At 49.3% G+C, this 23,342-nt stretch overlaps 1 protein-coding gene across 1 annotated transcript; it reads left to right on the top strand.

Moving 5' to 3' along the window:
* Positions 1-15,248: 15,248 nt before the first annotated feature.
* On the top strand, positions 15,249-22,926 carry IGSF8 (immunoglobulin superfamily, member 8). Its single transcript, XM_006861639.1, has 6 exons — positions 15,249-15,335; positions 19,351-19,728; positions 20,612-21,073; positions 21,438-21,845; positions 22,061-22,474; positions 22,796-22,926. Exons 1-6 carry the CDS (start codon positions 15,269-15,271, stop codon positions 22,909-22,911), a joined length of 1,845 nt encoding a protein of 614 aa, XP_006861701.1. The 5' UTR covers positions 15,249-15,268; the 3' UTR covers positions 22,912-22,926.
* The last annotated feature ends 416 nt before the right edge of the window (positions 22,927-23,342 follow it).

The following is a 23,342-nucleotide window of genomic DNA, read 5'->3' as shown; positions in this document are numbered from 1 at the left end:
TTAACAACCACCTGCAAGTCAGGTCACCTGAAGTTGCTTCTAATTGGGCAACTAACCACCTGTTTGACGTTGAACAAGAGACTCCCCAACTCTGGCCTTGGATTCTTTGTCAGAATAACAAGGAGCAGGACTAGGAAATTCTTGAGGTCCCTTTCCAGCTTTTATAGCGAGCACCTCTAAATTCCAAGCTATTGCCCTCTTCTGCTTACAGCTTAGCTCAAGTACACATTATCTGCAATTGTATCTGTGCAAGAAGCATTAGTTAGAGCCCCGACTTTGGGAGATCTGAGGGTTGTTGTTGTTGATTTGGTTATAACTCATATCCACTCTGTATAGGGTTTCCAAGGAGCAACTGGTGGATTTGAACTGCCGACCTTGTGGTTCAAACTGACCTTGCGGTCCAGTACATTTTCTTGCAGTACCATACCAGGACTCCTTTGTTTATTAGCATGGGGGTTAGTGCTTCTATTTTATTAGTAGGACCCTCAGAAATGAGCCTGATCCCTTTACTCCTTGGTACAAAACAAGGAAGGGCTCAGGGTTTGGACTGATTACCCTGGCTCCTTACTGAGAGCCATTGTGAGGTGGGATGGGGCTGGGGAAACCTGGGTTTTGTCATCAGCAAATACCAGATGAACCTGTTTCTGCAGACTCATTGGAATGGGAAAAGTGTGGTTGGGCAGTGGGGAGGATTGGGTTAATAGGGCTTGCTGAGCATAGGGGACAGGGGTCACAGCTGGGCCCTCTAGGGTTCCTGTTTGCCTTTGATTCCATCTGGACAGGGAGGGAGCGGTCCTCCAGCCCCCTGAGGCAGGTTTGCTTTGGCTGGAGATCTGACCCAACCACTGGCCCAAAGCACCCCACCTCCCTGCTGCCCCTATCAAGAGGCAGCCTGGCTGGACCCCCTCCTTCTCCTTCTATTACCAGGCCCTCTTCACTTGGCCCAGTATACCACTCTGTCTGCCTGTCCCCTTTGGTGTTCTCCATGCCCAACTAGGACAGGATGCCCTGCAAACATCCGGTGCACCAGGCCATAACTTCACTCCCACACTGCAGGATCCCCTTGGGGATTTGAGGCGCTTGATCTCCTCTGTGCCTCAGTTTCTCTGCAAGTCCAGGTTCCCTTCACTTGGGCTTCTGCCTGGATGTTCTCAGCACTGACCCTTGGGGAGGGCCTGTGAGTGCCCTGTTGGTTAACTTCATCAACAGAGCACATTCATTTTCATTTTATTGCATCTTTCAGATTTTGAACCAACATTTGCTGAGCATTTACTGTGTGCCAGGCTCTGTATAGGGCACTGAGGAGACCGTTACAACCCAAACAAACCCAGCTCATGGTCCTGTGCTCAGAGTCCCATACCAGTTAGTCACCAAATCTCTCCACGCCCCTCCCTTGACCCTGTCTCCCCAGGGTGAACTCATGGCCCTTGGAGATACCCCACCTCCATTTCTGCAAGCTCTCAGCATTTCAGCCTTTCTTTACCTCTATCCCTGATGAATGAGAATGGGTAGGACTGGTCTCTTATTTCTTTCTATTCCAAAGATGCTGAGCTAAGTCTGGGCCATGGCAGACTAGAAATAGTTCTGAGCTGGTGTGAAGGGCAGAGGCTTATGATATATAACTCAGCCTACCACTGGCTGGAGGCTTGGTGTGGTGCTGCAGGATAATGCACTGGACCTCCTCTATTGAATCTCAAGGTCAAAGGTTCAAATCTACCTACTGCTCCTTGGAAACCCAATACAGGTCGCCATGAGTTGGAATCAACTCAACAGCACTTAAAAACAACAACCACTAACCAGTTGTGTGATCTTTGGTAAATCCTTTACCTCAATTCAATAAAATGAGGGGATTGGACTAGTTAGTGTTTCTCACTCTTCACTGCATGTTTAGTTAGTGTGAGGTGGGGCCCAGGCATCAACACATTTCTAAGGGTCCACAGTCAAAGCGGTAGGCAGGCAGTATTGAGAACCCCTAAGCTACATTGTCTCCAAGATCTTTTACTCATCATGCTATTGTTAGCTACCATTGACTCAGTCTGACACGTAGCAACTCAGTGTACAATGGAACAGCATGATCTTCATGACTGGTCGCAGATCAGACTGTGGTGATCCATAGGCTTTTCATTGGCTGATTTTTGGAAATAGATCTTCAGGCCTTTCATTCTAGTCTGTCTTAGTCTGGAAGCTCCACTGAAAGCTATTCAGTGTCTTAACAACAGTAGAGTCTCTCCTAACAGATGAGTGCACTGGCTGAGTATCAAACCCAGGTCTCTTGTATGAAGGCAAGAATTCTAAGACAGAACCACTGCCATCTTCACAGCTAGCAGCTAATTACACATTGTGTGAAACACTTGAACTCTTTCCATGCAGCACTTCATTGAATCCTAACAGCCCCATTTTACAGATGGGGAGCCAGAGGCACAAAGATTCTAAAGACCTTAGGGGAGCTAAGAGTTGGTTCCAGAGCCTGCACACTTAGCGTCCATGCTGCAAGAGAACAGAGAAGGATCCACTCTGGGTCCTTCATTTTAGAAGCACATGTGTAGAAATCACCTCACTGCCATGGTGAAAGTACCAGGGAGATAAAGGGGACAAGAGAAGAGCCCCTTGAGTGTGCGCATTGAGCTAGGCCCTGCTGGTTGCTGGTTGCACACCACTGCATTTAGAGAGATGATGGGGCTCAGAGAAAGGGTAGAGAATTTTCACCTGGAAGATTAAGAAGGCCTTCATGGAGTCCCTGGGTAGTGCAAAGGGTTAATGTAGTCCATTGTGCTAACTAACAGGTTGGAGGTTCAAGTCCACCCAGAAATGCCTTGGAAAAAAGGCTAAGTGATCTACTTATGAAAAATGAGCCATTGAAAACCCACAGTTGTACTCTGACATACACGAAGTCATGGTGAGTTAGAATCAACATGACAGCAACTGGTTTGGGTTTTCACAGAGCAGGTGGCATTCTAATTGGGCTTTGACAGAGAGCTAGGATCTTGGAGAAACAGAAGAGACATATTCCAGGTAGAAGGCACTATGTGAGCACAGGCTCAGATGATGGGAGGACTCAGTGAATGTAAGTGAACATGGAAGCCAACCCTGGGAGTGGATGTTGAAGCCATTTCATGAAGGACCTTGAATGCTAGGTGAAAGACTATTTTAAATGTCAGGGTTTTCTAAGAGGTTCTGATGATATGAATCACCAAAGATGCTTGTTAAAAATGCTGACAAGTAAGCATGTCTCCTATAAAAATTCTGATTCATGAGGGTTGTTGGGGGTGCTGACCAGGAATCTGTATTTTTAGCACCAAGCAAGGTTGAGAAATATTGCTACACATATGAAGCCATTTACAAGTTTTGAGCAGCAGAGTGATATTAAAATCATGCTGCTGGGAGGCTCATTTGACTGCAAAGGTGTGCTAGTATGGATGGGAGTGTTGGACAGGAAGGGAGGTAGAGGTCTATGGCAATAATTTAGCCAAGAGAGGGTGAGTGAGGTTCAAGCCATGGCAATGAGAAGAAGGACCATGGCAATGAGAAGAAGGACACAGATGAAAGAGAGTTTGGGGGAGTAGGATTTCAGGGTTTGGCAAGTGATTGGAAGCAAGGGAGAGGAAGAAGCTGGAGATGGGAGGATAGAGGTAGCAAGGTAACTAAAATAAGAGAACAGAAAGGGACTTGTTTGGGAAGGAAGTTACACGTTTGCTTTAGGGCAATTAAACTTGAGGAGTTCCTGGCAAGGCTTCTAGATGAAGGTACTCAGTGGGTGTTGCGAGTGGAGGTTGGAACTTGGAAAAGAGGTTGGGCTGTAGCGGTCACCTAGAGGTGATCACTGAATCAAGAGAGTACAGAAGATGGCCAATGGAGAGGAATTAAAGGACAAAGCGCTGATAAGGCATTGGGCAAAACCTCAGGTAACCACTTTAGCCAAGGAAGGGGAGGAAGATGAGGAACCAGAAGAGGGGAAGTAGACAAGAGAGATGGGACAATTAGACCAAGGAGGGAACTGCAAGAGGAAAGAGGACCAAGTTTTAAGTGGCAAGAAACTATCTGTTCCAGATGTTGCAGAGAGGCCAAAGGAAAACAAAAACTGACCTTTTCACTACTTTATTTGTTAACTCAGAGGCCGTTGGGGTGACCTTTGAAAAAACTGTTTCCATAGAAGGTCAAGTTTTGGGGGAAATTGTGCAGGGATAAGGAGTATGTGGTGATGAATCTGAGGTGGGGGTATAGGTTACCTTCTACCCAAGAGGATTACAGGAAATGGAGGAGAAAGAAGACAGTAGGTATCAGAGAGCAGAGGGGATGGGGACTTGGACATGGACAAGGCACGTGGTAAAGAGCATCCTCTCTTCTCCTTGGCTGCTCTTCCCGTTCAGCTTTGATCATAAGAAGACACTGTGATGTATACATTCTCACTTAATCCTCACAACAGTCCTCAAAAAAAAAAAAGAAAGAAAATGAAATCGATACTAATTCTCATTGTACAGACATGGAAACGGAGGCTAAAGAAAGTGCAGGCCACACAGCTGGTAAATCCAAGTCTGTCTGATGCCAAAGCTATGCCATCTGGTTCTGAAATCTCAGTTTCATATTTTCCTTCTTTCTTTTTTTTAACTTAGTTGAGAACAAAGCATATTATTTGCTTCCTACACCTGATTGGTACGTTTCTCATCCCTTAATGTTTAGTTGGTCTTGTCCAGTCCCCTTTTCCCAAGGATATGTAGTCTATGAGCTAGATCTTCAATGCCCAGGGCTTCTCTGCAGACCTGGGGTAAGCAGTCCTGCTTACCTGGTTCCCCATCACTCTGTCCTGCCAGTTAATTATTACTCACCCAGACATCAGTTCCTGGCTGATAATTTATATTATACAGATGTATTGAGATAATGTATTTAAGAATTCATGCTGTAGAGTTGGAATACTTGGGTATAAAATCCTCAAACAAAAACACCAGACTTACTGCCTGGCATTAAGTCATTTCTGACTCACAGTGACCCTATGTAGGGTTTCGGAGGCTGCAAATCATTATAGGAGCAGAAAGTCTAATTTTTTTCCCAGCGATGTGACTGGTGGATTTGAACCGCCGACTTTTTGCTCAGCAGCCCAGTGTGTATCCTTCTTGTTGTTAGGTACTGTTAAGTCTAGTATTGACTCATAAAACCCGATGTACAACAGAACAAAACACTGCCTGATCCTGCACCAACCTCACAATTGTTGTTAAGCTTGAGCCCATTGCTGCTACTACTATTCCATTCCATCTCATTGGGGGGATCTTCCTTTCTTTCTCTGAACCTCCACTTTACAAAGCAAGATGTCCTTCTCCAGGAACTGGTTGCTCCTGAAGCTATGCCTAAAGTATGAGAGACAAAGTCTGGCCACCCTGGCTTCTAAGGAGCATTCTGACTATCCGTCCTCCAACACCAATTAAATTGTTCTTTTGGCAGTCCATAGTACTTTTAATATTCTCCTCCAACACCATAACTCAAACGCATAAATTCTTCGACAGTCTTTCTTATTCACTGTCCAACTTTCACATGTATGTGAGACTATTGAAAATCCCAAGGCTTAAGTCAGGCACACCTAGCCCTCAAACTGACATCTTTGCTCTTGAAGTGCATATCCTAGGTCTACTTTAATTGAATACATTTTTGGGTTTGGTTTTAGCTTTACTTACTGAGCTTTACTTCCCTTAATGACTTTCACTCATAGACTTGTCTGGAGAAACTAACTGCTCACTGAATGTTAGTTATTATTTTCTGCTCTTGTTTTCCAATGTCTTGGCCCTGGAATTGCAATTTCTTTTTCAGCTGGATCTGATCTCCAGCCGCCTCCTCTCCCCAGAGGACAGAATTCAGCCTTTCTTAGACAGCCCAGAAAGCCAGACTGGGCTGCATCCTGAGGTGAGAAAGATTTGGGCTCAGAAACCAGAGGAATGGAGTGAAAACACCTAGAGTAAGATGGAGTCCAGGGGGCCTAACAGTGCCTACCATGGAGACAATGTGGCCACTAGTAAGAAAGGACCCAAGTTCTCTCAAACATCACTCACTCAGTCACTCACTCAGCAAATATCTGTTGGGCTTCTTCTACTCCTTGCCTGACACCATGAGGGCAGAGAAAGGAAGACTGGCCTTGAGAAGCTCAGAGAGATGGAGCAAAAAGGCCCGTCATTACAATAAAGATTGGGAGCCACCATGCAAGCTCTGAGGCTGGGGGCTGGGGGCTGGGGGCTGGGAGAGCCAGCGGAGGGTCATGTTAGCGTCAGGAATCTATGTTCCATTCTCTCCCAAGGCGTGTACATTCCCCCCACTGGCCCATCTGTTTCTTTGTTTTTGTAGTCTTTATTTCTGGCTCTGTTTTTCCTTCACTTGCCTAATAGGGAGCCTTTGGAAAAATTCCACCCTTGTTTCAGTTGGACTAGGGGGAAAGGGAATTGTCCACTCTTCAGCAGGAAAGCCAGGGGGTGCTGGATGCCCAGAGAGTCCAGGTGTGTAGAAGTGGAGGAGGCCGCAGCTGTCCAGATGGAAACTGGGAAGAGCCTGTGGCACTGGAGGAGCTGTGTGCTCCCTATGACCCCACCCCACCCCTCCCCACCAGCTCTCCTCCTGCCCACCTGCCCTATTCAGTTGGAGGGGAGATCAAGGTCCCCTCCCACCTCAAAGAATCCTGTGAACCTGCTTCCATTCCTTGTACATCAGAGGTACTTTGAAGGGTGGAGACTTAGAGTTAGACATGAGTCTTCTGTAACAATTACAGCAAAGATGTGTGCATGTATAAGCAATCAAGGAACCCATTTAGCTTCTGGCCCCCAAAGCAGATTTAGCAAACAGGACTTTTCCCTAAATCCCCTTTCACCAGAGCTGTTTTCTCCTACACCACTACCACCTCTCTCTCTGTCTCTGTCTCTCTCTCTCTTTGACGCACACACACTCCTCTTTCCCTGGGCCTCCGATATTGTATCCACTCATTCAACAGATACTGAGTACCCACTTCGTGCTAGGGACTGTATTCATGGAAAAAGTTATTTCAAAAGGTTGCATAGGCACCAGTTTTGTGTATGTGTGCACACTTGTGTGTGAATAAGTGTGTGCCAGGCTAGGGAAGAATGTTAAGAGTTTATGTTGAGGAGTCAAATAGCTTAAGTTTGAACCCAGGCTACCATTTCCTAACCATGTAACTTTGGGTAAGTTGTAGAACTTCTCTGTGCTTCCATTCTTCACTTGTAAAAGAAAGATGACAAGACAAGATGTGTAGTATTGGCCTCGTGGGGTTGCATGAAGCCTCAGTGAAAGAGTTCACGTAGTGTGCTTGCCAGCAATGCCTAGCACAAAGTAGGTACTCAGTAAGTATCAGCAACTATTCTGGAATACTGCTTCCTTCTCATCCACCTCGCTCTGAGCTGCGTATAGATAAACTCATAAAAAAAACCTGGGCCCCACATTTTTCTCTTGCTCAACCTCAGAGTGACTCAGAGGCAGCCACCTGGTCCTAACCACCTCCTGTTCCCTGAGGCTCAGCTACAACACTCAGCAAAAACCTCTGTCTAAGCAAACGACTGCCTTCCTCTGCTCTTGATGAATCGTCCCTACCCCAGGCTACTCTGGTTGGGGGAGAGGTGTTATCACACAGTGTGGGTTGCCTCAGCTCTGTGCCACCCTCCAGACATATGTCTGCACCTGCACAGCTCCCTCGTCACTGACTGGGAACAGAGGAGAGAAAGGGGAGCATGTGGGGTGGAGCCTAGGCACCAAGCTCTTTGGGAATAGGAAGGGAGGCTGAGGGATTCCTGCTCAGAGGGCTCCACCCACCGGCATTTCAGAATGGGCAGCAAGTGTCACTAATTCTGGGTATAGAGATGGCAGGACCCCTCAAGGGTCAGGGTCAGGGTCAGGTTGTGCTAAGGCCAGCAGTGGCACTGTGGCTCCCCTACTCTTGAACAGCTGTGCTGTCCCCTAAGTGATATGGGGTTTGAGAACCAGAGTGGGAATGTGGGCTCAGCCAGAGCAAAACAAGAGGAGGTTTCAGGGAGTAAGCAAACACACAGTCCACTTGCCCCAGGAAGGAAGGAGGGAGAGGGTCAAGTATGAATGTGGGTGTATTTGTGTGGCTACAGAGTCCCTGGGTGGTGCAAATGGTTAAGTTTGACTACCAACTGAAAAGTGACAGCTCCAACTCACTCTGAGGTGCCATAAAAGAAAGATCTGGCCATCTGCTTCTGAAAGATTGTTGTTGTTGTCAAGTGCCGTCGAGTCGATTCTGACCCATAGTGACCCTGTATAGGGTTTCCACGGAGCAGCTGGTGAGCTTGAACCGCCGACCTTGCAGTTCAACCGCCTTTGCAGTCTGGCGCATTAGCCCACAGCACCACACCAGGACTGAAAGATTACAACCTTGAAAACCTTATGGAATGCATGTCTGCTCTACACCACAAGGGGTCACCATGACTTGGAATCAACCTGATGGCAGCTGGTTTGTTTGTTTGTGTGTGTGTGTGTGTGCTACATACAGTTGGGGGAGAGACTTTGTGAATATGTTTTGGTGTTCACAGTGTCATGTGTTTATCTTTGTGTGTGCCTGGGACCCTCTGTTGGTCTATCTCTCTAAGTTTGATGTCAGGGTGAGGGTAGGTTTTTGCTCTGTTTGTTTAAGCAACTCAGCAACTCGCTTTTGGGAGGGTGGGAAAATATAGCTTACCAGGGCAGGATGGGTCAAAGCTTTATAAACACACACAAATCAGCTTCCCATGGAGCTTCCCGTGGAGCTGGGATTTATTTATGCGCATTTTAAAGTGGCAGAGAGGAGTATTATGTGCATGTGTGTGTCATTTCTGTGTCTGCCTGCCTGGGATGTGTGCTTGGTTATTTGAAGTGCTTATCATCTGGTTCTGTATGTCAGTGTTTGTCAGTCCATGTTAAACACCGTTCCTAGTGATAAGTTGTCTTTGATATAACAAGGGTTAAAGTACAAACTCCACAGTCAGGCAATCCTAGGTTCAAACCTGAGGTTGGACTGTAACTAGCCCATTAATCTTAGACAAGTCCCTTAATTTCTGTACAGCTCTGTTTCCTTATGAGGATAATAATAGCACTAACCTCATAAGGTTCTGATGAGGATTATATGAGATCATGTTACATACTACCTGGCACAGGTCAGAGTCCATTCAGAGTCCAACCTTTGAATGTTGTACCTCCTCTCTAATAGCTGGATCTCCATGCTTGTGACTGCAATGGAGATAGCTCATCCAGATTATAAACTGATTTAGGGCAGAAAATGGGTCTTCATTCTCTAATGATATTCATGATGCCTCAGTGCCACCTTACAGCTGTGTTTGTGTATATATATTTACATTTGAACTGCAAGGTTGACAGTTCAAGCTCACCAGCTGCTCCTCGGAAACCCTATCCGGAGTCACTATGGGTCGGAACCAACTCGATGGCACTTAGCAACAACAACATGTATATATATATATGTGTGTGTGTGTGTGTGTGTATTGTTGCTAAGTGCCATTGAGCTGGTTCTGACCCACAGTGACCCTGTATAGGGTTTCCGAAAAGTGACTGATGAGCTTGAACCGCCGACCTTGTGGTTTAAACTGGCCTTGCAGTCCAGTTCACTAACCCACAGTTGTTGTTGTTGTTGTTGTTGTTGTACAGTGCCGTGGAGTCGGTTCCGACTCATAGCGACCCTGTACAGGGTTTCCGAGGCTGCAAATCTTTACGGGAGCAGAAAGCCTCATCTTTCTCCCGCAGAACCGCTGGTAGTTTCGAACTGCTGACCACAGCCCGATTCGCCACAGTACCACATCATATATACATATTGTTGTTGTGAAGTGCCGTAAAGTCGGTTCCGACCCATAGTGACCCTGTATAGGGTTTCCAAGGAGCAGCTGGTGAGCTTGAACTTCCGACCTTGTAGTTCAAAAGGCTTTGCAGTCTGACGCATTAACCCCCAGTGCCACACCAGGAATATATATATATATGAATGATGGTATGAAGAGATTAAATAAGCATGTGAATGAAGCAGGACTGGTGTGTGATGTATGCCCACACCGGGTAGTACATGGAGAGTGGGTGGGTAGCTGGTGGAAGCATAGTGACAACACAGCCCCAACCTGGCTTTGAAGTCCCCACAGTCTACTGCACATCCTGTCCCACGCCTCTCTGCAATCCCAGCCTCCCTCTCTCCCTCATGTCTCATTCTGGCCTGAGACTCATAGAAAGGCTTCTTTCCTCCTTTCTCTGTGCACCCTTCCTCAGGTTCTGGGTAAGGCTGAGATTTTTTAATGGGTGAGAGGGATGGGTACAGGAGTGCTCTTCAGTCTCTCCAATGGGTTCCTCTTTTGCAGTATGTGCCGTGTTTGTGAGCACTCTGTTGAGGTTGAGGGGTGTGTGACGTCTTCTCTACCACAGCGGGTACATGTGATTGTATGTGTGTGATGAGCCTCGTGCCTGAGATCTGCTCTCCTCCTTCCCCCCAGCCCTCCCTCCCGCAGCCCCCACCCACCCTGTCTTCCCAGTTATGTAAGTGTCTGAAGGGTGAGTCAAGCCTGGACTTCGGGCTCCCCCTGCTGACAGCCTCTAGAACCCACAGTCTGGAAGTGATGGGATGCAGCTGCTATTCTCATAGGATTTCATTCTCTCTGTTTAGAGACTCCAGTCCATTCCTCAATATCTACCAGTTTCCTTCTAGCCCCAAGCCAAAGGGTGAGGGGTAGTACCTCGGCTGCCTGCGTATTCCCTCTCATAACACTCATGCCAGGGTTTGTTTATTACTTGTTTATGGTGTGTTTCTTTCACCATACTTATTCAACCTGTATGCTGAGCAAATACTCTGAGATGCTGGGTTATATGAAAGAAAACGTGGCATCAGGTTTATAGGAAGACTCATTAACAACCTGGGATATGCAGATGATACAACCTTGTTTGCTGAAAGTGAAGAGGATTTAAAATGCTTACTGATGAAGATCAAAGACCACAGCCTCAGTATGAGTTGGACTTCAATGTAAAGAAAACAAAAATCCTCACCACTGGACCAATAAACAACATTCTTCTCAATGGAGAAAAGACTGAAGTTTTCAAGGTCTTCATTCTTCTTGGATCAGCCATAATCACTCATGGAAGCAACAGTCAAGAAATCAAACAATGTATTGCATTAGGGAAATCTGATGCACAGACCTTTTTAAGATGCTGAAGAGCAAAAATGTCAGCTTGAGGACTAAGGTATGCCTAACCCAAGCTCTGGTATTTTCAATAACCTCATATGCATGTGAAGCCTGGACAGTGAATAAGGAATACCATAGAAGAGTTGATGCATTTGAGTTATGGTGTTGGAGGAGAATATTGAAAGTGCAAGGGGCAGCCAGAGTGCTACTTGGAGACCAGGATGGCCAAACTTTGTTTCTCATACTTTGGACATATTGCCAGGAAGGACCAGTCGCTGGAGAAGGATATCATGTTTGGTAAGGTGGAGGGTCAGAGAAAAAGAGGAAGACCCCATCGAGACGGACTGACAAAGTGGCAGCATCAATGGGCTCAAACATGGCAATAATTGTGAGGTTGGCCCAGGACAGGGCAGTGTTTTGTTCTGTTGTATATAGGGTCGCTATGAGTTGGTACTGAGTCGATGGCACCTAACAACAACAACAACAACAACAACTGTGTATTCTGCTTCATGAGGGCAGGGAACCAGATCAGCTATGTTCATCATTGTATCACCAGTGGCCAGCACAGGGTTTGGCTCATCAGCATTTATTTCATGAATGAGTTTATAGGGTGGAGAGACTTGGGATGAGAAATCATGAGCTGAGTCAGGGCTTTTGGGATAGACAGACTGAAGCCACTTCTCCAAGAACCTAAAGTTCCTTATCTTTTAAATCACACCATCTTGCAAAATATGCTATAAAGCCTAGAAATAATATCTAAAAGGGCCTTATTGTATAGCCATTCCATCTGTGGAATTTGTTGTTATTACTATGACTGGCAGCATCGTTTATTCCCCAAGCATCAGGAAGGCATTAAATCCACCCCTCTCCTAAACAAAGGGAGGGTGGTTTTCCTCTAAAAGCTTCCCTGTGACTTGAAGTTTTCACTAGCCCCTTATATTAAATAGATCTGGAAAAACGAGGTTGTGATATGTCCGAGTGGGAATAAACTGGGGCCCTGCTGCCCTGCTCTTGGCCCTGTCCTAGAAGCATTCAGTGTGGAGGGCTGGACCTCTGATTTGCCTTCAAGGTTCCCAGCATTTATTCTTCCTCAGAGCTTGTCTTGTTCTTCCAAGTCTTCTGAATGTGGATTCAATTGACAATCCTCGAGCATCTCCTCTGAGCCAGGCACTGTACTAAGATCTGGGAATAGGAAGTCAAAGGTCTGGTCTAGTGTGGGCCACTTCCCCTCTCTTGGCCTCAGTGTCCTCTCCTGTAAATCATCAGGTGGGGGGAGGAAGGTAAGGTAGAGGAATGATTGAGTGAGAGATGGGGGAGATGAATGGGTGGACAATGGGTTCTGGATGAGCTCTGGGATCACCCTTTCACCAACGGCCACTTTGACAGCCATAGCTTTGCTGTCCCTCCCAACATTCTGGCCCCACCCTTTCTGTTCCTCCACATTTCTCCACAACTGAGGAGGAGAGAGATCCTGGGAAAGATGCTTCTTCCATCCTTCCCTCTCTGCAGCAGGTCCCATCCTTCTTAACATTCAAACCAAACCAAACTCACTGCCATGCAGTCGATTCCAACTCATAACGACCCTATGTATAGCACAAAACACTGCCCAATCCTCTGCCATCCTCACAATTATTATGTTTGGGTACATTGTTGCAGCTATTGTGTGAATCCATCTAAATGAGGGTCTTCCTCTTTTTTCGCTGACTCTCTACTTTACCAAACATGATGTCCTTCTCCAGGGAATGGTCCCTCCAGACAACATGTCTAAAGTATGTGAGATGAAGTCTTGCAATCCTTACTTCTAAGGAACATTCTGGCTATACTTCTCCCAAGACAGATCCTTTTCTTCTTCTGGCATGGTACTTTTCAATATTCTTCACCAACACCAAAATTCGAATGTATCAATCCTTTCCCAATCTTCCTTCTTCTTTGTCCAGCTTTCACATGTATATGAGGAAACTGAAAATACCATGGCTTGGGTCAGGCAGACATTTGTCCTCAAAGTAACATCTTTGCTCTGTAACACTTTAAAAAGGTCTGTTATAGAAGATTTGTTCAATGTAATGTGTAGTTTGATTTCTTGACTGCTGCTTTCATGAGCATTGATTGTGGATACAAGCAAAACGAAATCTTTGACAACTTCAATCTTTTCCCCCCATTTATCATGACATTATTTATTGGTCCAGTTTTCTTTATATTGAGTTGTAAGGCGCTGTGGGCTAATGTGTCAGACTGCAAAGTCATTTGAACTGCAAGGTCAGTGGTTCAAGCTCACCAGCTACTCCTTGGAAACCCTATACAGTGTCGCTATGGGTCAGATTTGACTCGAAGGCACTTAACAACAACAACAATCTATATTGAAGGTTGTATTCTTTGATTTTCATCAGTGTTTCAAGTTCTCTTTGCTATCAGCAATCAGTCTAGCTTCTCGGATTATTTACTCAACATACAGACTGAATAAGTATTGTGAAAGGATACAACCCTGACTCAAACCTTTCCTGATTTTAAACAATGCACTATCATATACCAAGACTGCTTCTTGGTTTGTGTATAGTTTCTCATAAGAATAATTAAGTATTTTGAAATTTGTTTCCTTCACAATTTTATCTATAGTTCATTATGATCCATACAATTAAATGCCTTTGCACAGTCAATAAAACACAAGTAAACATCTTTCTGGTACTTTCTGCTTTCAGCAAAGTTCCATTTGATGTCAGCAATGATATCCCTGTTTCATGTCTTCTTCTGAATCCAACTTTGATTTCTGGTAGCTCCCTGCGTTGACTATTTTTGAATTCTCTTCAGCAAAATTTGACTGGCATGTAATCCTGGTGTGGTGCTGTGGGATAATGCACTAGACTGCAACGTTGGCTTGAGCTGCAAGGCCCACGGTTCAAACTCACCAGCTGCTCCTTGGAAACCCTATACAAGGTCACTGTGCGTCGAAACTGACTCGACAACAATTAATGAAATATTAATGAAATAGGTTAATAATTTCTGCACTTTGTTGGGTCATTCCCACTCACAGCGACACTATCTTGGGTTTTTATGACTTTCATGAGAACAGATAGCCTCATCTTTTTCATTGGAGATACTGGTGGGTTTGAACCATCAGCCCTGAGATTAATGCCTGATGCTTAGCCCACTGCGCCACCAGGTCTACTCAACATGGAGTGGATCCATCTCTCCTTGCCAGAAACTGAGATTCCGTCACTTAAATCTCACCCTCTCTTTAGGTTTAAACCAAACAGCTTGGGAAATTGTTTAACTAAAAACAAAACAAAAAACTTACCTCCTATTTTGCAGTGTCAAGAACCTTATGTGCATTATCTCAATTATGAGCTACAACAACACTGAGTGGAGTGTCGTTGCCCTCAATTTGCTGAATTGAGTTTCTCTAGAACACTGAGGAGGTTGAAGGAGGCTAAGCAACTTGACCAGGGCCAGCCAGGAAGTGACGGCATCCAGATGGCACAGGTTCCTAAACCACTTTCCTTTAGTTCTGCCCTCTGAAGGGGTCGGTGGCAAACTGGTTACTAGTGACTTTCGGGAACCCTGGACGTTCTTCCGCCTTGATCCCTGACCCTTCACGTTCCAGAACTCCTAGGTCTGTCCACCCCAATTTCTGCACGGTTTGCAGCGAGGTCTAGCGGCCCAGAACAAGTAACTAAGTGCGTGGCCAACAGTCACCTCACCCACGCCAAGGTCCCTACAACCAACTCTTGGAGAAAGGCCTGCAGGTGCAGGGTGGGGCTTCGCTCTGTGGTGATTTGGATGAGTAGTTGTCTTCAGCTCGCCAGGCCCCAGCCCTGGTCTAGGGGCGGGGCGGGGCGGGATGAGGCGGGAGGGGGAAGGTGCATGGCTGTGATGGGGCGGGGCCAGGGCCGGACAGGGGCGGGCCCAGCGCGGGGCGGGATTTGTCTCCCGGAGCTGCGGAAGGCGGGAGGAAAAGCGGGAGAAGGAGGCGGGAGGGGACTTGGCAGCTCTCTCTTTGCTAGGGTCCTCACACCCACGCCTAGCTGCTCCGCTTCGTGCCCCCCACCCGGGCATGCGCCCCCGCACCCCTGACCCCTCAGAGCCCTCACCGCCCCCCAGAGCCTCCTCAGAGCCAGCTGCTCAGGATGGGCGTCCTCGGCCCCAAGCCACTGCCGCTGCCGCCGCCGCTGCCACTGCTGCTGCTAACGCTGGGTAAGCCCGGCCCCAACCCCGGCTCCCGCTCCAAGCCCCCACGGGACAGGTGCCTGACCCCGTCGTCCAGTCCGGCCTGCCTATCCGGCATTTTGGAGCCCCTTGTTCCCCTCTTCTTCAGGGGTGCCCCCAATCTCCCCCGGGTCGGTTCCCCGCTGCCCTTTGTGGCTGCCAGCTGAGCCAGTCGTGGGTGAGGGCTGCCAAGCTCTAGGCCCCGAACTGAGACAGCGGGGGGAACCTTTTCAGGTGCTGCCCCCGGGCTTCCTGGCCCGACCCCACTTCTCAGCTGACATACGTAGGTTCTAGAGCGAATAGTGCGACTCTTTGCCTCACACTCTGCTCAGGCCCGGCCTTGGGCGCTCGACCTGCGTGGGCAGATAACTGCCCATCTTCATAATTGCCCTAGAGTTGGCCCAGGTCCAGGGTCCAGCTCTGCCCATGATCTTTGAAGTAAGCCTCCCCTAATTGACCCCTTTCCTCCACAGTTCATTATCTGAGGTTGGGGCGGATTCCTCTTTGCCTGTCTTCCAGATGACACTTGGCTCTGTCCCCCCACCCCACCCCCCCTGCCAAAACATTGTCACACCCCCTTAAGCCCCAGCTTCCCTGCCTCCCGAGAGTCAGGCTCCATGGAGATTGGCATCTCCAAGCACCTTGCTTATGTGGGGGGGTGGGAGGGTGGGGGGTTGTGCTTAGTAGGTTAGTAGGGTGTTCTGGGCCACTCCTACATGGTTTATGTGTGTAGGGTGGTGACAGTGGATGAATTTTGGCCTAAACTGGAGGACTTCCTGTAGGAGGTGATCTGGGGAGAAGTGTGACATGCAGAGAAACTGCCTGTATAGATAGATATTCAGGGGATTGAGTCCTTGAAAGAAGACTATGGAGACTGGGCAGGGGGAGTGAGGGGTGGGGGTTGGGGTGAGGCGTCCATCCGAGAGGATTCTGAGCTGTTGTAGTCAGGGCAGAGGCTGACGTTGTTTGCCCCAGCTGCCTGTTTCTAGACCAGAGTTGAGCAGCACCTGTAGTTTTTCCACCTGCTGCAGAGATCCGTGATAGGTCCTTGTGCCCTGTGGTGCTAGGATGAGCCCGCTCCTTGGGGCCCTGGGTTGGGCCGCTGGTACAGGGAGGAAGGAGCTGTGGGGCCCAGTTGCCTAGCACTTGGCCTGTTTTCCCCAGTGGGCAGCTTGGAGGTGGGGCAGTGTGGTTCGTAGAGAAGCCTGCAAAGAGCATGTGGGCACTTGCACTCATCTCACAGATGGCGTCATTGCACAGAGGAGGGAAATGAAGTTCCTTACCCCAGTGAACCCATCTAGTGAGTGTCTGGGCCAGCATTTGAATCCAGATCTGTGTGACTCAAGACAGGCTTCTTTGCTCTCCCTCCCCTTTCTGTGGCTAATGCTGGGCAGGGTAGAGGAAAGAGCTGGATTTCCCAAGACAGTAGGGGTGATTTTCCCATGGGGATCTCCAAGCATCAGCAATTGTGGATCCCGGAAGGTGGAAGGGGGCTGTTCTAAACAGAGTTGGCCCCAGGCCACCATGGGGAAATTGTCAGCTGGCCTGTCTCTGCCTTCACCCTGATTATGAAATAAGCCTCAGGCAGGGCCCTCTTGAGTCACACAGTCACTCACTGTCAGAAATGGTAGCTCTTAGCTCTGCTCCCGTGGAAATTGGGAGGGGAAAGTGGTGGGCCTCCGGCTATACAGCTAAAGCTGGAAATGGACATGGGGCTGGAACTCCAAATTCTAACCAACTGAACAAGAGTTCCCCCCCCCCCCCCCCCATAACTCAGTGCTAGGAAGAAGCCCAGCTGAGAGTCAAGGGTAGCTCTTCTGGAGTACTAGAGGGCAAAGTCTGGCCATAGACACTTGACTACTTTCCTTCAGTTCTTTCAGAAAAGCCCTGGGTAGCCCCCCTGGGAGATCTGGTTTGTGAAGCCAGCCCTCTTGGGCCGGGCTTGGAGTTTCCGCATTTCTTCCTTGGCTTTGTCCCTCTACAGAGGCTTGTGAAAGTCCTCCAGGGACAGTAAGACCTGGCCCAAGAGACTGTACGAGGAACCTTCAAAATGTTCATGGAAAAATGGAATGAATGGGGATTTTTCTAGGAATTTTTAAAAAAATATTTTATTGTGAATTGAGTGAAGGTTTACAGAGTTGACCATCCATTTTACATTTATAAACTTCATTTCATGACAATGATTGCAATCCCCTCCATGTACCAGTTAATCAATTATCAGTATTTACTTGGATTCAATTCATTTTAACTCTTGCATTCCTCCCCTTGTCTTCCACTGCCTTCATCCTTCCTCTGCCAATCTCTCTCTTTTTGTATATTGCCTGCCCCTCACCCATGTTAACATGTGTATACGCTCTAGGTCTGGTGTGGCACTGTAAGATATACACTGGACTGTGAACTGCAAGGTCAGCAGTTCAAACCTACCAGCTGCTCCTTGGAAATCCTATACAGGGTCTCTGTGAGTTGGAACCGACTTGACAGCACTTGACAACATCGACCCTCTAGCCCATGAATAATTTTCCCTTCTCTTCCATGCCTGGTAACCATTATAAAATGTTTCTTATATAAAACAAAACAAAACAAAAACACCCTTTTCTCAACTTTTTAAATAGTGATCTCATACAATAGTTACCCTTTTGTGATTGACAAATTTCACTCAGGAATCCTGGTGTGGTGCTGTAAGATAAGCATTGGACTGTTAACCACAAGAGTTACAGCCTCAGAAATCCTGTACAAGGTCGCTATGAGTCGGAACCAACATGATGACTCTTGACAACAAGTTTCACTCAGCACGATATCCTCCAGGTTCATCCATGCTATGAGGCTTTTCACAGATTATTTCCATGAATGTTTTGAAGCTTCCTTGTACCTTTCTCATTTGTAAAGTGGGGAGAGGCAGCCGATCCAGGTCTCCTTACATTCTTATCTAGTGTGGCTATGGAAGAAGTGAAAGAAGAAGCAAAACCCTCAAAGGCTGCCAGGAATATCTTGTTGAGTACTGTGGCGTTGGTTCCGACTCATAGTGACCCTGTACAGGGTTTCCAAGGCTGTAAATCTTTACTGGAGCTGAAAGCCTCATCTTTCTCTCACGGAACAGCTGGTAATTTTGAACTGCTGACCTTGAGGTTAGCAGCCCGATTAGTAACCACTACGCTACCAGAGCTCTTTAGGAACATCTTAGGGGGCCTGATAGGGTAGAGGTAAAATGAAGAAGAGAGTTGGGCCTTTCTAAGGAGAAAGGAAGGGGCAGCTGGGATTTCAGAGGCTCCCTACAGAATGGGAGCCATATGGAGATGAATATGCCCTACTGTATGCAAATGAAGGCTTTTGTTACAGAGATGGGGGTGGTGTGCCTCAGCTGGAAGGTTGGCAGGCATTGGGGGAAGGGATCTTCTGCCCTAGGGGCCTGGACTTGAGCCTGGTCCTTGCCCCAGGAGCCCCAGCTGCCTTTGTAGCCCTGTAGGGTGAAGAAGCAGTGAGCTCATGGCACAGCTGGCAGGGGGAGGGCATGGGTGGTGAGAACTGACTGGATCTGTGCCCTGGCCCAACTCTGGCCATGGACTCCATTGTCTGGAACCCCTAGTCCAGGTGACACAGTCGAGCCAACCAGCCTTTGTGAACAAGATTTTGCCATTTCCCCTCAAGTAAAGGGGAGAAATTGGTGTCAGTAGGCTTCCCTGGCTAGGCCCTGAGGGAGCAATGGCAGACATGGGGTAGGGAGTTGGGGAGGGGCATGGGGGTGCAGATTGTGGGAAGCAGAGGTACAACTGAATAGAGGAATTGGCACTTGGGCATTCTCCTCCTGGTCTTCCAGTAAAGGGATGAGGCAAACCTGGGCCTAAACCCCTCCTGGAGACCAGGGTGTCTTACCTCCCAGCATCTTTTCCTTGTTCTTGAAACAGGGCCCAAGCTGTCTACCAACATCCCCCAGGTTGGTGTTGGTGGTGGTAGAGATGGAACAGGGGGCTCAGGCACCCCCAACTCCTCTTGCCCTTCTCCACAGGAATTGGGTGCTGTGCCCGGGAGGTGCTGGTCCCCGAGGGGCCCCTGTACCGAGTGACTGGCACAGCTGTGTCCATCTTCTGCAATGTCAGCGGCTATGAGGGTCCTGCCCAGCAAGACTTCGAGTGGTTCCTGTACAGGCCTGAGGCCCCAGAGGCTGCACTGGGCATCGTCAGTACCAAGGACGCACGGTTCTCCTATGCCATCTTTGGGCCCCGTGTGGCGGCTGGTGAGGTGCAGGTGCAACGTCTACAGGGTGATGCTGTTGTGCTCAAGATTGCTCGACTGCAGGCCCAGGATGCTGGCATTTATGAGTGCTACACCCCCTCCACAGATGCCCACTACCTGGGCAGCTACAGCGGCAAGGTGGAGCTGAGAGGTACTGGTCCTGGGGTTGGGGGAGGTGGCAGGCCATACCCACCCTAAGAACAGAAAATCAGAGCCTGCAGGGAGGGACCTTGTAACCACCCTCAGCTTTTCAGCTGAAGATCCTCAGGCCCCCAAAGGTTAAGTGACTTGCACAAAGTCAGTGGCTGGTCTGGAATCAGCCCTGATCTCTTCATTCTAGTCCATTGCTGGTCTTTTACTATCAAGCTACCTCCTGGGAGAAGAACCGGTATCCTTCAGCATCCCCTGAGGGGATGGGGAAGCAGGAAGGGTGGAACAGACTCCTCTCCTGGGGATACCAGGATCCAGATCTAGGAGCTGTGGAGGAGGCAAAGTAGTGGAAGGGTAGGAGGAGTTAGGCCATGTGACAGCTTTGCTTTCTTAAGTTGATTTGTCTTCTAAGGAGGAAGACAGGGCCACTTTTCTGAGTATTTCAAACAAAGAGCAGTCCTGAACATGAGGATGAGTTGGCAATAGGCTGGTTCAAATGAAATTCAATAAGTATTTATGAGGGAGCGTAGTGGCTCGATAGGATAAGCATTGGACTGCTAACCAAAGGTTGGTGGTTCGAGTCTGCCAGCTGTTCTGTGGGAGAAAAATGAGACTTTCTGTTTTTGCAAAAATTTTACAGCTGCAGAAACCCTATATGGGATCGCTATGAGTCAAAACTAACTCAATGGCAATTAACAACAACACGTATTTATTGAGCATTTGGGATGTGCCTAACATTGTGCCAGGCACCACTGGGTGACAGAAAAAATATAGTACACGATTTGTGGCTTCCAGGAGCTCACCGTCCATGTAGGGAAATGGGTTGTGCATAGAGTAAACAATTACAACAAGCAGCCACCCCTCACTCCAGCTATTCTCTCCAGTTCTTCCAGATATGCTGCAAGTCTCTGCTGCCCCCCCAGGACCCCGAGGCCGCCAGGCCCCAACCTCCCCACCTCGAATAACTGTGCATGAGGGGCAGGAGCTGGCCCTGGGCTGCCTGGCTCGGACCAGCACACAGAAGCACACACACCTGGCTGTGTCCTTTGGGCGAGCCGTGCCCGAGGCACCAGTGGGGCGAGCCACTCTACAGGAGGTGGTGGGGCTCCGGCCAGACTTGGCTGTGGAGGCTGGAGCTCCCTATGCTGAGCGTCTGGCTGCAGGGGAGGTGCGACTGGGCAAGGAGGGGACTGACCGGTACCACATGGTGGTGGGGGGAGCCCAGGCTGGGGACACAGGTACCTACCACTGCACGGCCGCCGAGTGGATTCAGGATCCCGATGGCAGCTGGACCCAGATCGGGGAGAAGAGGGCTGTCTTGGCCCACGTGGATGTGCAGACGTTGTGTGAGTGCCACGTTGCCCATGGTGGGATCTAGGAGGGACTGCATCTCAGTGGGCACCATGGCCAGTGGGCACAGGTAGTCATCGGCTATCTCTGAGAAACCCATCATCCCTAGATGAGCTGTCCTCTGACAACTGATTTCCTCTCCACCTATGATGAGTTTTCTCTGCTCAGAAACTGAGTGTGGAAATTGGAGAGCCAAGGATAAGGGGTGGGAAGATGGTTACACCTAGGAGTTGTGGGCCCCAGTGAGGGGCAGACCGGAGGCCTCGAAGTTGCTGCGATTAAGGAAGGAACCGTAGATGGGCATCAGGAGCCTGGGTGTCCCTCCCACCTCCATGACATCACTTCCCTTCTTCGTTTCAGCCAGCCAGCTGGCCGTGGCAGTGGGGCCTGGTGAACGGCGGATTGGCCCTGGGGAGCCCTTGGAACTGCAGTGCAACGTATCAGGGGCACTGCCCCCGCCAGGCCATCATGCCACCTACTCTGTGGGCTGGGAAATGGCACCTGCGGGAGCACCTGGGCCTGGTCGCCTGGTAGCCCAGCTAGACACAGAGGGTGTAGGCAGCTTGGGCCCTGGCTATGAGGGCCGCCATATTGCCATGGAGAAAGTGGCATCCAGGACCTACCGCCTACGACTGGAGGCTGCCAGGCCTGGCGATGCGGGTACTTACCGCTGCCTTGCCAAAGCCTACGTCCGAGGGTCTGGGGCCCGGCTTCGTGAAGCAGCCAGTGCCCGCTCCCGGCCCCTCCCTGTGCACGTTCGGGAGGAAGGTGAGAGGCTTTGGGGCTTGTGGACCATTTTTCTTCTATGTCCATGTCCTTTCTCCCTCCTTTGATTTCTGTCTCCCATCAGCCTTCATCCCTCAATGCTTTTCTTCCAAGTTTGGGGAACTCCCTATGTTTCCTGGAGTGTTGATTGAACAGTGACCTCTAGCCCTATGCTCCCTGACCTTTCACCTTCTGAATCTGTGCCCTTTGTTCTACAGGTGTGGTGCTGGAGGCGGTGGCATGGCTAGCGGGAGGCACCGTGTACCGGGGGGAGACTGCTTCCCTGCTCTGCAATATCTCTGTGCGTGGCGGTCCCCCAGGGCTGCGGCTGGCTGCCAGCTGGTGGGTGGAGCGACTGGAGGAAGGGGAGCTGGGCACTGCCCCTGCCGAGCTGGTGGGTGGCGTGGACCAGGACGGAGTGGCAGAGTTGGGGGTCCGGCCTGGAGGAGGCCCTATCAGCGTGGAGTTGGTGGGGCCCCGAAGTCATCGGCTGAGACTGCACAGCTTGGGGCCCCAGGATGAAGGCTTGTACCACTGCGCCCCCAGTGCCTGGGTGCAGCATGCTGACTATAGCTGGTACCAGGCGGGCAGTGCCCGTTCTGGGCCGGTCACGGTCTATCCTTACACACATGGTGAGTGACTCATCACCCCACCCTCCACATTGCCTTCTTCCCAGTCTCATGTCCTTTCCATCTTCTCCTCCCCCTGCTACTGTCCTCTCATCGCTGCACTCTTCTTGTGAAGAGCTTTGAGAAACCAGCTTTCTGTCTTCACTAGCCATCTGCACCCAAAGCTACTGACAGAAATGCTGAGAGGGCAGGAAGTGGGCAAGAGAGGGGCTGTTTGTAGGGGAGGAGGAGTGGGCCCTGGGGATTCACTGGGGATTCGCTGGGAAATGAGTCTAGGCTGAACAATGGCAATGCAGCTGAACAGAGCCATCCTCTCTCACCTAGCCCTGGACACCCTGTTTGTGCCCTTGCTGGTGGGCACAGGAGTTGCCCTAGTCACTGGAGCCACCGTTCTTGGCACTATCACCTGCTGCTTCATGAAGAGGCTGCGCAAACGGTGATCCTTCTGACCCCAGGTGAGAGACCCTCAGCTGTGTCTTCCTGTGACCTCCTATCCCCAAGTCCTAGAGGAGGACCAGCAGCTCTCAGCTCTGCCCCACTGCCCTCTTGGATCCTGTTAACGAGGTTGACAACCAGCCCTCTTGAGCGCCCTCTCCTGAGCTTATTACACTCTCTGTCTCCTGTTCTTGCAGGTGTCCACTGTCTTCCAGCCCAGCTCCAAGCCCTCCTCTGGCTGCCTGGATACCCTCTCCCTCTGCCCGCCACTCTTCTTTTAATTTATTTGACCTGCCCCTACCCAGAGTGAGGACAGGTTCTCCATTCCCCACTCCTTCCCTCCCAAGTGAAGACCACCCAGCGCCCTTCCTCTGACTTTCTCTTGATCTCATACCCATTCCAAAGAGAGGGTCTTACTTGTCCTAGACTTAGTTTT

The sequence above is a fragment of the Chrysochloris asiatica genome, unplaced genomic scaffold (assembly GCF_000296735.1).
Source record: "Chrysochloris asiatica unplaced genomic scaffold, ChrAsi1.0 scaffold00042, whole genome shotgun sequence".
Taxonomy (NCBI): Eukaryota; Metazoa; Chordata; class Mammalia; order Afrosoricida; family Chrysochloridae; genus Chrysochloris; species Chrysochloris asiatica.
The sequence above is the reverse complement of the archived record's forward strand: the minus strand, read 5'-3'. Positions and strand labels throughout refer to the sequence as shown.